Below are 14,968 nucleotides of genomic sequence, written 5' to 3' on the forward strand. Positions count from 1 at the left end.
AAATTATGATGATTGAAGGAGCCTCTGGAGAGCACTAGGTGTTGAGACTTTTTGATTTGTAGGTAGGTGCATTATGCGAATGCAAATCTTTCACGACTAATGCAATATGGGAAGAAAGTGAAATAGCATTGCGCATCGTACCTACCTAAAGCTACAAGTACTTTTCAGTGCTAAAATTAAAAAAGTGCTACTAAAACAGTAATTTTCAGTACTATTTTTTCTACTTTTGATCCTTTTACGATCCTTGTTCGGACCCGTGCCTTCGATTTTTCATTGGACCAGTTATAGCTAGCGGTGGTAATCCTTCTTGGACACCGTCTTGGAAAAAACCTCTTTCTAAAGAATATTATTTCGTTCACTTTAACAAAAATTGTCTTAATAATATTAAAGCTTCAGAAACCTGGAGGAAATTACCAGAACCCCACTCAGTGCCGTCGGTGCCAAAAGTGGGATCATGGTACAAAAAATTGTCACATGGATGCTAAATGCATGATTTGTGAAGGTTCTTCTCACGCCAAGGACGTCTGTCCAGTGAAGGAAGATACCGATAAGTTCATATGCGCCAATTGCGGGGGCAATCATAAGTCCAATTTTTGGGCTTGCCCTTCGCGTAGGCGAGTCGTCGAGGCTCGTGCCAGGCAGATGAAAGATAATATCCGTTACGATAACGGTCGTTTCCAAAATTTCCCTGGTAGAGTATCGAACAATGCTCATTTTTCAGTTAACGATCGCTTGATTAGCACTCATACCCATCAGGTAGATCATAATCATGCTCATTGACAAACTAATTTTAATCCGTCGGGGAGCCGTTCGAATCTTTGAATATCGAATATATCTATCTTTGTCGACATCGTAGCTGGTAATTTGAATTCTCCCCTTTGCATACTATGAGTGCCCGTTCTAATTGTTTCATCCTAACTTTTTTGTTTATCGTAATGATCTACTTGATGGGGCATGTGGGGGGGTTGCAATCATCATTCAGGGTCGTATAAAACATCAATAATTCTCAAATCAATTCCAACGGCAGTATTTTATTTGATGAGCGCTCTTCAGGATATTTCTCAATTCAATACCCTGATAGCCCCATCTACGATTGATTTGGTCTTAACCGACTCTAGTCACCTTTGTAGCCAACTGATTACTCATGCTGATTTTGATTCTGATCATGTCCATGTTACTGAGCCGACTGGAATATATATATATATATATATATATATATATATATATATATATATATATATATATATATATATATATATATATATATATATATATATATACATATATATATATATATATATATTTTTTTTTTTGTTTATTATAGAGGTTTTAAACCACCGGGTTCATTCGCCTCTTAGACTGGAATATATATGAAACATACATAGATAGTAATCTTGATATAAACATTTCTTTAAAAACAAAGCTTGATATTGACAATGCTCTTAAAACTTTAACATATTCCATAAAATTTGAATCCGTGATTATGGACGATGATCTTAAACTCTTGATCCGTCTTAAAAACTTGAGGAAAAGGCAATTTGAATGCACACGCTGTCCTGCTATGAAAATTATACGGCAGCATCTGCAGAAAAAAAAAGTTAAAAAACGATTTTCACAATCAAGAAACAAAAATTTTGAAAATAAAATTTCTCATTTGGAACCCTGGATCTTAGCCCTTTTGAAAATTATCTAAAATTTTGAAAAAACCTCAGAAGCCAATACCGGCGTTGAAAGAGGAAAACAAATAATTACCGTTTTGATTCATATTACACGGACATTCAAGGCATCAGTGAAGTATAACTCGTCTGAAAGCTTATAAAATAAATCATTTTGTATGATTTCTGCTTTTTATTGAGCCTTCAAAACATTTTTCTTTCGAATGATGGGGGTGAAGATTTTGATTCCGCAACGTGAACAATTTTAAATAAATTGAAACTTGTGGACTTTTCATGATTCTTATTCCGGACGCTTCCTTACTTTTGCCTCATATTCCGGACACTTTGATTCGAATTCCGGACAGCTCGTTAAAATCATAAATCGAAAAGTCAAATTATCAATTGAAATTGTAAAATCACAAGAGAGACGTCTAAGGAAGTTGGGCATGATAGATTTGCATAGATATCTATGGAAAATGTTCATTAAAACGAGCTTTGAAAGTAAGAACATTTGAACGGCAAAAATTGAAACATTTCGTGTGAAATGTTTTCCATGCAAAGAAGAGTGTCCGGAATTTGAAGCTGTCCGTAATTTGAATCAAAACGGTACTAACTAATTGCGAAAAAGCTCAAAATTTAATTTAGGACTTACTAGTCTAATAGAAAATCAAGGTACTCAGGACTTCGAAAACTTTCTCAATCAAGAGAACGTTTTCGAAAATTCCTGGGATACTGATTTAGAAGAAGTTCTCACTAGAAAAATAAAAAAAATGAAAGCCCCTGGCGATGATGGTATTTTTTACACCCTCATCAAGAAATTTCCACAAAGTAGCTTACATTATTAGTTGATATATTCAACAAATGTTTTCAATTAGCATATTTTTCTGGCAAATGGGAAACTGTAATTTTGACGAAAATAATGGTCCACATCAACGAAAATTCAATTTTTGCCAATGGACAGTTCGGATTCCGCCATGGACATTCGACCACTCATTATTTTTTACGTGTAACAAATTTGATTCATTCCAACAAATCTGATGACTATTCTACTGGTCTTGCTCTTCTAGACATAGAAAAAGAATTTGAGTGTTTGGCATGAAGGTTTGATCGTAAAGTTAAAAAACTTTAATTTTCCGACATACATTGTTAGAATAATTCAAAGTTATCTGTCAAATCGTACACTTCAGGTTAATTATCAGAACTCCAGATCTGAAAGACTTCCTGTAAGAGCTGGTGTTTCCCATGGCAGCATTTTGGGACCAATATTATACAATGTTTTCACATCTGACTTACCTGAGTTACCTCAGGGATGTCAAAAATCCTCAGGGATGTCAAAAATCCATCGTCCGCCAAAGGACAAAAACTGCGTGTCATCTGTAGTCGATTGCAAAAAAGTTTGGATATTTTTTCTTCATACTTGCAAAAATGGAAGATTTCTTCTAATGCTTCCAAAACTCAACTAATAATATTCCCACATAAACCAAAAGCTCTTTATTTGAAACCTTCAAGTAGACATGTTGTCACGATGAGAGGGGTTCCAATAAATTGGTCAGATGAAGTTAAGTATCTAGGGCTCATGCTAGACACAAATTTAACTTTCAAAAATCACATTGAGGGCATTCAAGCCAAATGTAACAAATATGTAAAATGTCTCTATCCACTTATTAATAGAAAAACAAAACTTTGTCTTAAGAACAAGCTTTTGATATTCAAACAAATTTTCAAGTCAGCCATGTTGTATGCTGTACCAATATGGACTACCTGTTGTAATACCAGGAAGAAAGCTCTGCAGAGAATTCAAAATAAAATTTTGAAAATGATTCTAAAGCTTCCTCCCTGGCATAGTTTCAATGAGTTACATAGAATATCCAATGTTTAAACATGGGATCAAATGTCAAATAAAATAATTAATAATTTCAAGCAAAAATCGTTGCAAACTTCTTTTGACACGATTGATGCGTTATATGTTTAGGTTAAGCTAGGTTAAGTAAATTGAAAACTTTTTTTCTTTTTCATAAGCAGGTTAAATCTACTCATCTGTAAACACTCTGAACTGCTACTGCAAATGAAATGTAATATGTTGTTAACCAAATGTTAATAAAAGCTTAGTTTTGTTTTACCCAGATTTTAGGATGATAGCGTTGGCTAACACAGAACACCTAGACATTAGAAATGAATGTTATGTTTGGAATGATACTAATAAAGAATTAAAAAAGACTTATGGAGCAGTATACGGCAATTCAGCCTTATAAGAACACTATATTACCTTGCAGCCATTCCATGAAAAACCGATCTAGTGGGTCACCGACTCCCGTGAAAATTTACTATTTTGTTCCTCATCCGAAATAAGCATACACGTGTTTTTGGATTTTTGGATTACGGTGACCATTTCCGAAATAGGGTGACTAGAAAATTTGAAATCTTAGGCTTTCATTCCATAAAAAAAGATTGGAAATCTGTTGAGCTGTTCAAAAGTTAAAATTTTTTTCAAAAATAAAAAAAATCTAATGCGCTGAGACCTACAGTGTGTGCCGATGAAAAACGACTGATTTTTTATGTTCAAAAAAATATATCTCAAAAACTAGAAAACATACATCGCTGAAAGTTTGACAGTAAACGTAAAATTTTCTGAACTTTCAAGAAAAAATGAGAACAGCAATAGCCCCTTTGGTCCTAAGGTCTTCAAAACACGAAAAAACGAAAATTATTTTTTTTTCATGTAAAAAACAATTTTTGTGAAATTCTATATTTTTACTGAAACAAATCTTTAGCTTTTATTTCGTCCAAAAAATTGGAAATCGGTCGAACGGTTTAAAAATTACATTTTATTTTTAAATAAAAATTTTGCAAAATCGCGATTTTTCTGGTCACAAAAAATCCAAAAACACGTGTATCCTTATTTCGGATTAGGAACAAAATAGCTTATTTTCGCGGAATTCATTTCCTATCGTTTTTTCATGGAATGGCTGTTTGACTACTTTGGCACTTGAATCTGTATTGACGTCCATAATCGTTGCTGAAAAATGATATTAAATTCATATTCCAATGTTGATTCACTTTACTTTCGCAATCATAGGTCTGAGCGTGTAAAGAAAACCATTTAATCTTACCGCAATATCGTCCAACTTAATGGCGCATGTCAGAAACGTTACCGAAAATGCACTACCAAAAAATTATAGGCGCTGACATGATTGCCTGATTTGCTTGTTTAACAAACACATTTCCAGATGATAAACGTCAATCGTCGTTCGTAATCTCCACTTTATCTCCGAACTTTCAGCGTGCCGCAGATGATTCCGTCGTCACAACAATTACCTTCAACTGTCCGATAACTGACAACTCTCTGACATTAGCGATCGTGTTGTAACTCGACGACCACCCGCGCACCCCACGCATTGCTAATTCGTGGTGTCCTCACTAAATGGTAGATACAACCAACACACATGCTGCCAAAAAAATGTGGGATCCCTTCGAGTGGAACTAATTGTGCAGACTGAAAGCAAAACATTTCGATCGCTGGAGGATGTGCGCGCCAATTACCGATCGCTTAATCTCGGCAAGGTGCTGTGCAATCCTTTTGTTGCTGCGGATGCGATTCACTATGTGATTGCGACGCATAGTGGTTCAGATTTTATAAATCGTGTCATAACCCGCAAGAGTTGGAACGCAAAATACTTAAGAGAATTTTGTACAATTACGATGAAAACCCAACATAGTCAGAAGAAATAATCGAGACAATTTTCAAATTCGGTACCAATACTTTTCCCTGTAGCATCGTTTCCCAAACTTGGCTTTCGCGACCCTCCGGCCTTTTATCACCAAAAGCGATAAATCATCAAAAAGCGATCTAAAGAGACGTTTTATTATCAAAAAGCGATCTAAAGAGACGTTGGGGGCTCGCGAAATTCAAGTCTTAGAGGCTATGCTGTAGAGCATAAGATGGATGTACCGGGTAAGTTTAAATAAGGTTTTACAAATAAATTCACTTGCAAGTTGCTGATTTGGCAAGCTATCTGCAGTTATATAAAAAAAACTTAACTGGTACAACAAAATGGACAATTTTACGGAGAAAATTGTCTTTAACCTTTCAGTCGTCACGCGGTTTGCCACCATTCGAATCACCACGCTGAAGCTGTGTACGATAAGCGAGGTTTTTTCACTACTGTTGTACAAAATACAACAGCGCGACGACTGAAGTGTTAAAATAGAATTTTCGCATTCACTCAATCGAACAAAGGTCCCGTAAGGTTCTAATCCACTTAGTCAGTTGCCATTGTGGACATGACGTCATAAAATAGTATTGTATGGTATGTTTAAAGTATTAGTACATTAAAGTCGGTTTCAGAAGAAGCATAAGTCACTCATTTTGTGCGGCCAAATTCTATGCGGATCAGACTTAATGTGATATTGTAGGTAAATGTTTGACTTTATTTTACAATTTTGACAACTTTTTGAACTGAACCACTGTGTGGCGTCGTCGTCGTTGTAGTCGCCACCGTCTTTTCCTAGGAAGTAATATTCATAAGCCATGCGAAAAACGGCGGAAAATTCACTTTCACTGCCCAGAAGACCCCATGCGGCGAAGACTCAGAAGCTGGTTGGGTTTCACTTTCTTTTACACGATCACGATGAAAAGTGTGCGTGTGCGTGCGGTTCATGAAGCCCTCGGCGTGGCGAGTGAATTGTGCGAATCATCACACCGAGGATTATCTAAGTTTTCGATGAGTTTGAGGTAGGTATGGGGTAAACTGAAGAGGATTCACATGCCAAATTTTTCACGCCCAGGGAAATTGGTTTTTCGGTAAACAAAAACAAAAACTAACTCAATGATCATCGGTAATGTTGATGAGAGAGAGGGCCCTTATGGCTTGCATCTCAAAACATCATTCAATACCCCTATTGAGCTGCTTCTTTGCGAGCATTGCGAATCGGTAATCATGAAGAGGGATGACTATTAATCGTTTTTTTGCTCATCAAGACGATGGTCAGTTGCGACGAATGTAACAGAAACAAATTTCGTAATCATTCCGACAGCGGCTTGATTTTACGTGGTTTACAAAACCTTTGATATTGGGTTTTATTTGTTATGATTGACAGCTACACAGCTAAAAAATAATGATGAAGACATTTCTAGACCTTACAGTGTCCTTAACCCTTCTAACGTCACCATAATTTGTTATATGTATTTCTTCAGTGGCGACAACATTATGTTATTTGATTATTATTGATTATCTTTGAAAGTTATTTTCGCATTTTATACATAATTGTCAAAACATTGAAATTTCACTTCAATTACTGCAGAAATACAGCCAATTCTCCATAACTCGATATTGAAGGGACCATTGTCCCCCACATTGATATTGAAGGGAGTTAGGGAGGTATCGAGCTATAGAACACAAAACCAGAGCAAATGCGATTCAAGGGACCATCTAGGAAGCCATAAAAACCAACATTTACTATGGTTCTCCAATTCGATGGCGAGGTATCGAAATATCGGGTAAGGGAGAGATGACTGTACCTGTTTTATTCATAATTTGAGAAATACTGGAATCGTGGAATTTCCCAGAGCAAGCTTAAATTTTTGTCCTGAATCCCGGGACAAACAAAATGGTCGGGAATTGGATTATCTAGTTCTTTGGTACAGCTGTCTTCTGTTTCATCAACACGATCGGCAATTTTTAGTTCTTCTTCTTCTTTCTGGCATTACGTCCCCACTGGGACAGAGCCTGCTTCTCAGTTTTTCCACAGTTATCAACTGATAGATAGATAGATAGATATCATTATTTAAGAGATCTGCCAGCCCGAGGCCCTCGACCGGTGGGATTCGAACCCACGACCCTCAGCTTGGTCTTGCTGAATAGCTGCGCGTTTACCGCTACGGCTATTTGGGCTTATAATTTTGTACTATGCTTTATAGATACCGTAAAACGGGGTAACTTTGATAGTTTTTTTTTGAAGAAAACTTGAATATTTTTGCATGTTGTTTCAAAGATTTACAATTTATATTTTTAAAACAAGTACTGGCATCCTAGCTATCGATTACAGTCGATAAAATGACAAAAGATTTATTTTGATTGGATATATAATTTTTCATATAATCGAAAGTTGGTTTTCTGTTTTGGGGTAACTTTGATAATGGAGCATACCTCGAACAAAACTGAATGAATTACGAACATTTGTAGGGCATTGCATACCTCTAGGCGTTTAACGTTATATGGAAATTTCTGACTTAGATTACAAAAATGGTCCCAGTTTGTGAAAATGCTTTCCGCTAAGAGATTTGAGACCGTATTCAAGTTCTATGATAACTAGGCTGTCAAAGATAAGTGGCCAACTATTCAAAACTACATCAAATAGTGATCGTAGAACAGATTGTTTGTAAACGTTTCGAAAATGCTAAAATTGTGTAAATTTTTTAAATTCGTATAAAAAGCCTAAAATGTTCTTGATTCAAATGAAAACCGCTCTTACATGAAGTGTCATACTAATGTTCTTTAGTTTTGCATTCGTTTTGCTTAACTGATTAACAGAAATGATGACATTTCGTTTAGTATGTGGTGGGTTACGCACTATCAAAGTTACCCGCATTATCAGAGTTACCCCGTTTTACGGTACGTGAAGTTTATAAGGCGTTGCATACCTCTAAACGTCATATGGAAATGTCAAATGTTCGCGATTCTATCGGAAATAGCTCTGACATAAAGTGTTATACTATTACTCTTCATCTTCATCTCAACCACAATAGCAAGGAAAAACATTCTCTGGGTTTATTGTTTTGTTAAAAAAAAATCTCTACCCATTTCAAGCTAAGAAAAAAAATTGATGACATTCTGATGCATAACTGGCGATTCATGACTGTATATACAGTATTGGGCAAAATATTTTTAGATTAGATTAGATTATTAGGTTATCCATTTCAATAGTTGGATCTGAGTTATTTGTGGACCGATTTGATTGACATTTCCATAGTTATTCAGATATAACTTGAATTTTAATATATATTTTAAAGATAATTTTCCAATCTCGAGTTCAAAAGCAATAATGGTTCGATTGAAGAGAGTTTTTTTTTCGACAAATCTTAATAATTGAAACAATTAAAAAAATGAGAAATAGCTTCGTGGTATTTGTGACAAAGTTGTAGATTTGGACAAGATGAAGTAGACTGATGTGTCAATTATGATGAGAGTCATTTTCTCAAAATTTGATGTGATTTGGAAGAAAATTGGTTGTACACACGCCATTTGAAGTGTTTATATGGTAAACCTTTTGTGTTCAGTCCTATAAGTGCTCTCCATAATAATCTATGTAAAAGTGAACAAACTCATCTCATGTGAAATTTTCTCAGCTACAACTTTGCCGAAGACTACATTTTGATGAGACGTGAGGATAATTTGTTATTATTGATAACAAAGTCTAAATCATGCTGAGATGATCAATCCATTACTTTCAGAGCAATACTGATTTTTTGCTGTAGAACATAATAGTATGGATTACTTTGATCTATTTTTTTCCGCCAGGAGCCCCACTGTTGTCTGCCAAACAGTTGGTGAAGCATATAAAGTGCAAACTCACCCTACGGTGGTGAATACAATTTATTCTGACGTGAAATTAAAATGTGGTCTTTGGCAAAGTTGTAGCTGGAAGAATATCACATGGGAAGAATTTGTTCACTTTTTCATAAAACATTATTACTAAGAGAAAGAGGGCTGAACACAAAAGGTTGGCGTTTTCCATAGTAATCTCCATATAAATTTCAAACGGCGTGTACACAGTCAAATTTGTTTCGAATCTTTCCAAACTTAGGGAAGATACTGTTTACCATATTTATCGTTTAAGCACAGGGGAGCCAAAATTTCAAAATTTGCATCACTCTAATGAAGAAGTTTTCTAAAGCCAGTTTTTTTGTGTAGGGTTTACTCATTTTCAGATGAGTCGTTTACAATTTTTCGTCAAAAATTTCAGTTTGGTCAAATGGTTATGCATTTTGAACTCGTGATTTAAAAAAATACTAAAAATTATACAGTCGACTCTCGATATCGAAGGGACCGTCGAGATAGAGAGAAATCCGGACATAGAACAAATGTTTAATGAATACTATATTGAAATCAGGAAATCAGGAAAATTAAAAACAGTTAGACGTCATTCCGTCCTCGCAAGTTGTTTTGAATCCCTTAAATCTAGTTTTGTAACTTTTGATAATTGGCATATCATACGGCGAGAAAATCTACTAAAAATATGAAAGAAACAGCATCCTAGCTGGTTGGGACGTAACGCTATAAGAAGAGAAAGGATATGAAATGCTGTTAATTCAATTCTGTGTTGAAAAAAAAAATCATGAAGTTTAAGGCCTAATAAGACAACGGCTTTTATAATCACTTTTGGATTAAAAATCAATAATTTTGAGCCGTAGAAAGACATCAGGTGCATGATATTCTGGACGTTTCCCATTAGGGCCCCTACCGAAACCGATATTCGATGACCATGTTGCCGAAATGATCACTGAAATTTTATAAATTGACGCTTATATTGAGCGATTCGGTAATCCAATCCGCATGGTTATTAAATGAATTAACTCATTACGAGTGGTAAAGATGGACAAATTATGGGTGAAATTATGAAAAAAACCACGTGCTCGGCTGGGATTCCAACCCAGGACTCTTGTATGCTAGACGAGCGCTTTACCAACTAAGCTACCGAGCCACTTGGAGACCCAATAACAATTGAAATTTTATGATATATAAAATTTTCCATTGATCTTTTAAGTTTTTATCCATTCCCATTCCTTTTTTTCAATACCATAGGTAGCACAACAAATTCGAACCTCGATCTGGAACCATAACCAAATTTAAAATTTTCAATATATTCTCATTTACAACCCATTTGTGATTTTTCCCGAAAATCTTATCAGAATCGATCGAATGATGGCGAAACTAGAGAATGATGAAGCTTTGATGTCGCTACCCAGTACTGCAAAGGTTAATCGCATTTGAGTAGTATAGAAGTTTTCTATGCACCGCCGTACGGGGTGACATTGAGCCATAAGGTTAACTTTGGGCCAAACGAATAATAAAATAATGAAAACAATGTGACAAGCTTCAAGAATACGTAACAAATAGCCACTAGATGGTCAATGATTGGTTCTCGTTCTCTCTAGCCATGAGACGCATCGAAAAGGGCGGTCAAAGTCACCCCCTAGGCCCAATGTCACTCTTCACGACGGTACTCTTTTTTTTAAGTTTGAGTAACAATGTACGGAAACAAAATTATGTTTTTATGTTTTTATTTTCTTAGTAACGGGATGGCTTTTAATCAAGTATTTATTGAACATGTGTTATTTGTGGAAAGTCGATACGAGCTAAGACAAAACCGTAATCCGGAACATCAGGATCCATTTTTTTACAATATATTGGGAGCCCAGAGAGCTGTACTATCGCTCAACTATTTAGCAAGGCTAAGCTGAGAGTCGTAAGTTCAAATCCTACTGGTCGATATTTTTTTCGCAAAGGAATTATTTTCGACTTTCCATGGCATACCTTCGTGCCTTCCACACGATATACTCATGCAAAAATGGTCAATAGGCCAAGAAAGCTTAGAAACAGGCTCTGTCTCAGTAAAGACGTAACGCCAGAAATAAATTTTAATTTGATAGAAAAACTTTCTTATCCACGTTTTCTTGTTACCCACAAAAGGGAAAGGATTGCGGGGGAATGTGTGGCCATTTGAAAATTCAAGGCTCTTCCCACGATTTTAGGGGTCAACAACAAAGGCTCATGATTCCGCTATGCTAAACCATATTTAATGGTTTTAATGTGAGTTGAACCCATAATATAAACAGTGCTTGAATTTAAGTGGAAAATAATCATCATCGTTTTACAAAATTTCAAAACCAGTTTTTTCATTCAAAGTTGAAGCAATGTTCAAGAAAATCTATCATTGCATTGCACTGGCTATCTGTAATGCAATGATTGATTTTCATAAGGATTTCTTCAAATTTGAACCAAAAAATCGGTTTTTAATTTTTAATGATTGCTGATGATTGAATGATGGATTCTTGAGCCTTAAAGAGCATCAACAACCAACATTATAGTATCAATTTCAAATTTAACTACTGTCATCAGCAACTAAAAAATTAAATGAAACAGTACTCACCCCATGTCCAGCACCACTCAGGTACAGCTGCCACAGCGGTTCCTGCAGGCCCACCAGGCTGGTGACCTTATCCTTCAGTGGCAGCGAGCCAAGACATCGCACCGAAAAGGTTTGCCCATTGGCGGGTGGTGCCGCCGCTGCCGCTACACCTCCGACGTCTTTTTCCGCTCCACCGTGCTCCTTGGCCACATCGTTAAACATTCGTTCGATCTGCGCTTGGACGCAGTTGCTACTTCCCCGGCGGCTGACATGACTTCCGCCACTGCCTCCACTACCACCACCACCACCTCCCGGGCCACTTGCACGCATATCCCGCAAATTGTTCGCCACTCCGCTGATGTCCAGATTGTCCCGATCGTTGATGATGCCCCCGCCGATCCGACTAACGCCACTAATCGATCCAGCGCCATGGATCGACGAAGACCGGCGGCGACCTCCGGGCCCTATTCCGAGGTTCAACGAGCTACGATCATCGATCCGTTGGCTGATGATCGATCTAGAATAGGAATAGACATCGTCGTTAGCTTGCGGGCCCTTTCGGAATTTGCGCCCAGCGCCAGGATCGAAACCGGGACCGGGATCATGGGAACCGGGAACAGAGGGACCAGAACCACCAGACCGCAGGTTGCGCCGATGGTTCGGATTAATCGGGTTATTGATTACGGGATCGTTGGGGCTCGGGGTTACACAGATATGCTCCCCGGTACTGTTATAGTTATTAGTAAACCCATTGCCGCCGGTGTTAGGGCATTTGTCAGTCCGGGAATTGGTAGTGTTATCGTAAAGGCATAGCTGGTGGATTATGAACACAAAGAAATCACTAACTGTTTGCCACATTGAACCGACTCGTGCGGAGAATGAGCATCGGATGCACACTGCGTATTGCACATGAGGGGCTCTGCAGTTATCACTTCGAATTGTATTTTCCCCCGCTAAAAGAGTTACTCGACAGATGAAGATGTCGGATGTCACAAACGAACTTTATCTTCCCTAGGTCGCCAATTTTGCGCAAATTCTTCGCAAGCGTTAATTGCCTTCTGCAAAGATCACTGTTTCTGACCATCAATTAACTTTCGTCAGCAAACCGTCAGATTTCACACACTGTAGTCGATCATACAAATCGATTCCGGCCGTATCGAAAAAAAAGTTGTTTCGTTCAGCCAAAACAGCCCCCAACAACACTTTGGCACACTGTCTTCTGCTGGTTCGGCAATCGACACGAAGGCGACGAAGAAGGCTTGTTAAACACCATTAATCATTTATGAGAATCACAAATTGTCGAAATTCGGCCAATTAAATGCATCCCCTCGCGCGTCAACTCAATCAAAACGAAACGCACAGAGGAAAAGCTTAAACGCGATCTCTCTTCGGCTAAACACAACACGAAGGCGTCGTCACCTAACAGTCTCCTAATGGTCAGACGAGAGATAAGCCTATAACAATCACCGAAAACACACAACAAAATCCGGAGATCACTCGTGCACGATTTTCACGCCGAAGAAACGAACGGTCAGAAAACGCGAGCTTCGAGGTTTCAAAAAATGCGTTCCGCACTGCACAAGGTTCGAGCGACGATTGAACGGTACCGACCAGAGCCCGGTATCATCCAAAGACACCATCCGAAGACTTTTCTCCGGCGCCCGTTGCAGTCCATTTCCCGCTGACCTTTCTCCTAAACGTGCGAGCAAACGTGTTTGGCGGCTTAGACTCGCCATCGCGTCGCGGCGTCGCGTCGGATGCCGAGCTTTCAAAGTTTATGAACCGATTCGAATAGGAAGCTTTTCGTCGATCGTTTTCCCTTGGAGATGATTTCTGTTTCATTCGCGTTCCAATTTTGTGATCGAACTAGAGCTAATAGGTAATGGCTTAGGAACCTAAACTGCCCATAACTGCATATTTCTAACATTCGAAAAAAGTAGGCATTGAGTAAATGGAATATTAGGAGTGCATTTTATAGCAGTAGGGGAAGGGGTGGTAAAATGAACACCTTAAGGATATCATCTTGTTTCAGATAGAAAAACGAGGAATTTGTATAGTCTATCGCACAGTATCAAAAATAAGGATGTTACCTATAGCAGCGACATGAATTCAAACTAAAATAGCTATATTTTCACATATTTTTATTGCTAGCATAAAAAGATGCAAATGTTCATTTTACCTGCACTATGTGGGTAAAATGAACAGCTGTTGGTGTTGGTGGTAAAATGAACATCATGCAAAAAACGTGAGCAAAACAAAATTTTTGAAAATGATTATTGCGTTCTCGAAAATATATCTATTAAGGATAGTAATACATTCAAACAGAAATCCAAAGGTATCCAATTTGACATCATATCATAACGATATTCACCTCAATGAAAAACCTAAAGACATCCGAGCTAAAAGTTACGTCAGTTTCAATTTTCTAGCGTGGTTTTCTAAAATCTTAGTCTTCGTTGATATTTTCAGTTTAGTTGACCTCCGTATCAATCCGAACACTCCGATTTATGCTCTTAATCATCCGTGCGTGATAAAAATTCATTGAAGTTTGTTTTTTTCTCGGTAAAAGGCACGGTGTTCATTTTACCACCACTTCCCCTATGGGAAGTAACTGAAGTCAAAAAAATACCATAAATGCAATAGTAATTATTTGAGGCTGAAATTTTGTACAGCTGATATTGCATTATCACACTAGGATGCTCATGTATAATTTCAAAGTGACTGTTATGCGTTTACAAAAGCCAATGTGACAAAACAACTTGGTATTTTTTTCGAATTCGCTAGAACAATCTCACAGATTTTAGAGAGTCGATCGAAAGTGTTTATCATTTGATGACTCTTCACGGTATTAACTCGGAATTGTCAAACATGTCGAATGTGACAAATATGCTGTTATGGGCAGTAAAGTGGTCGTGAAAAAAGTGAATAGAGACATGATTCATGATAAGTTGGTTCATCATGAAGGTTATGAATAGAGTGGAGATTATGGAAAGGTATTATTTCGGAATTTTTGGTCATAATCTTCATCAGTTCATGAAACATATTATGAATCATAAAGTTGTTTCGTCGGTATTCATGAAGAAATATTTGGTGGTATTCCTCGATAATTTCCTGGTGGCATTCTTGGAGATATTCCTGAAGAGATTATCTGAGGTATTCCTGGAAGGGATTCCAGCAGTAAAAAT

General features: G+C 37.3%; 1 protein-coding gene across 1 annotated transcript in view; it reads right to left on the minus strand.

Moving 5' to 3' along the window:
- LOC5576785 overlaps nucleotides 1-14,968 on the minus strand; it is a 199,984-nt gene that overhangs the window by 117,853 nt on the left and 67,163 nt on the right. Inside the window, exon 3 of the mRNA XM_021848887.1 lies at nucleotides 11,805-12,300. Within this exon, the coding sequence (XP_021704579.1) occupies nucleotides 11,805-12,300 (496 nt within the window). The remainder of the gene's footprint in view (nucleotides 1-11,804; nucleotides 12,301-14,968) is intronic.

Source organism: Aedes aegypti, chromosome 3 (assembly GCF_002204515.2).
Source record: "Aedes aegypti strain LVP_AGWG chromosome 3, AaegL5.0 Primary Assembly, whole genome shotgun sequence".
NCBI classification, from domain to species: Eukaryota; Metazoa; Arthropoda; class Insecta; order Diptera; family Culicidae; genus Aedes; species Aedes aegypti.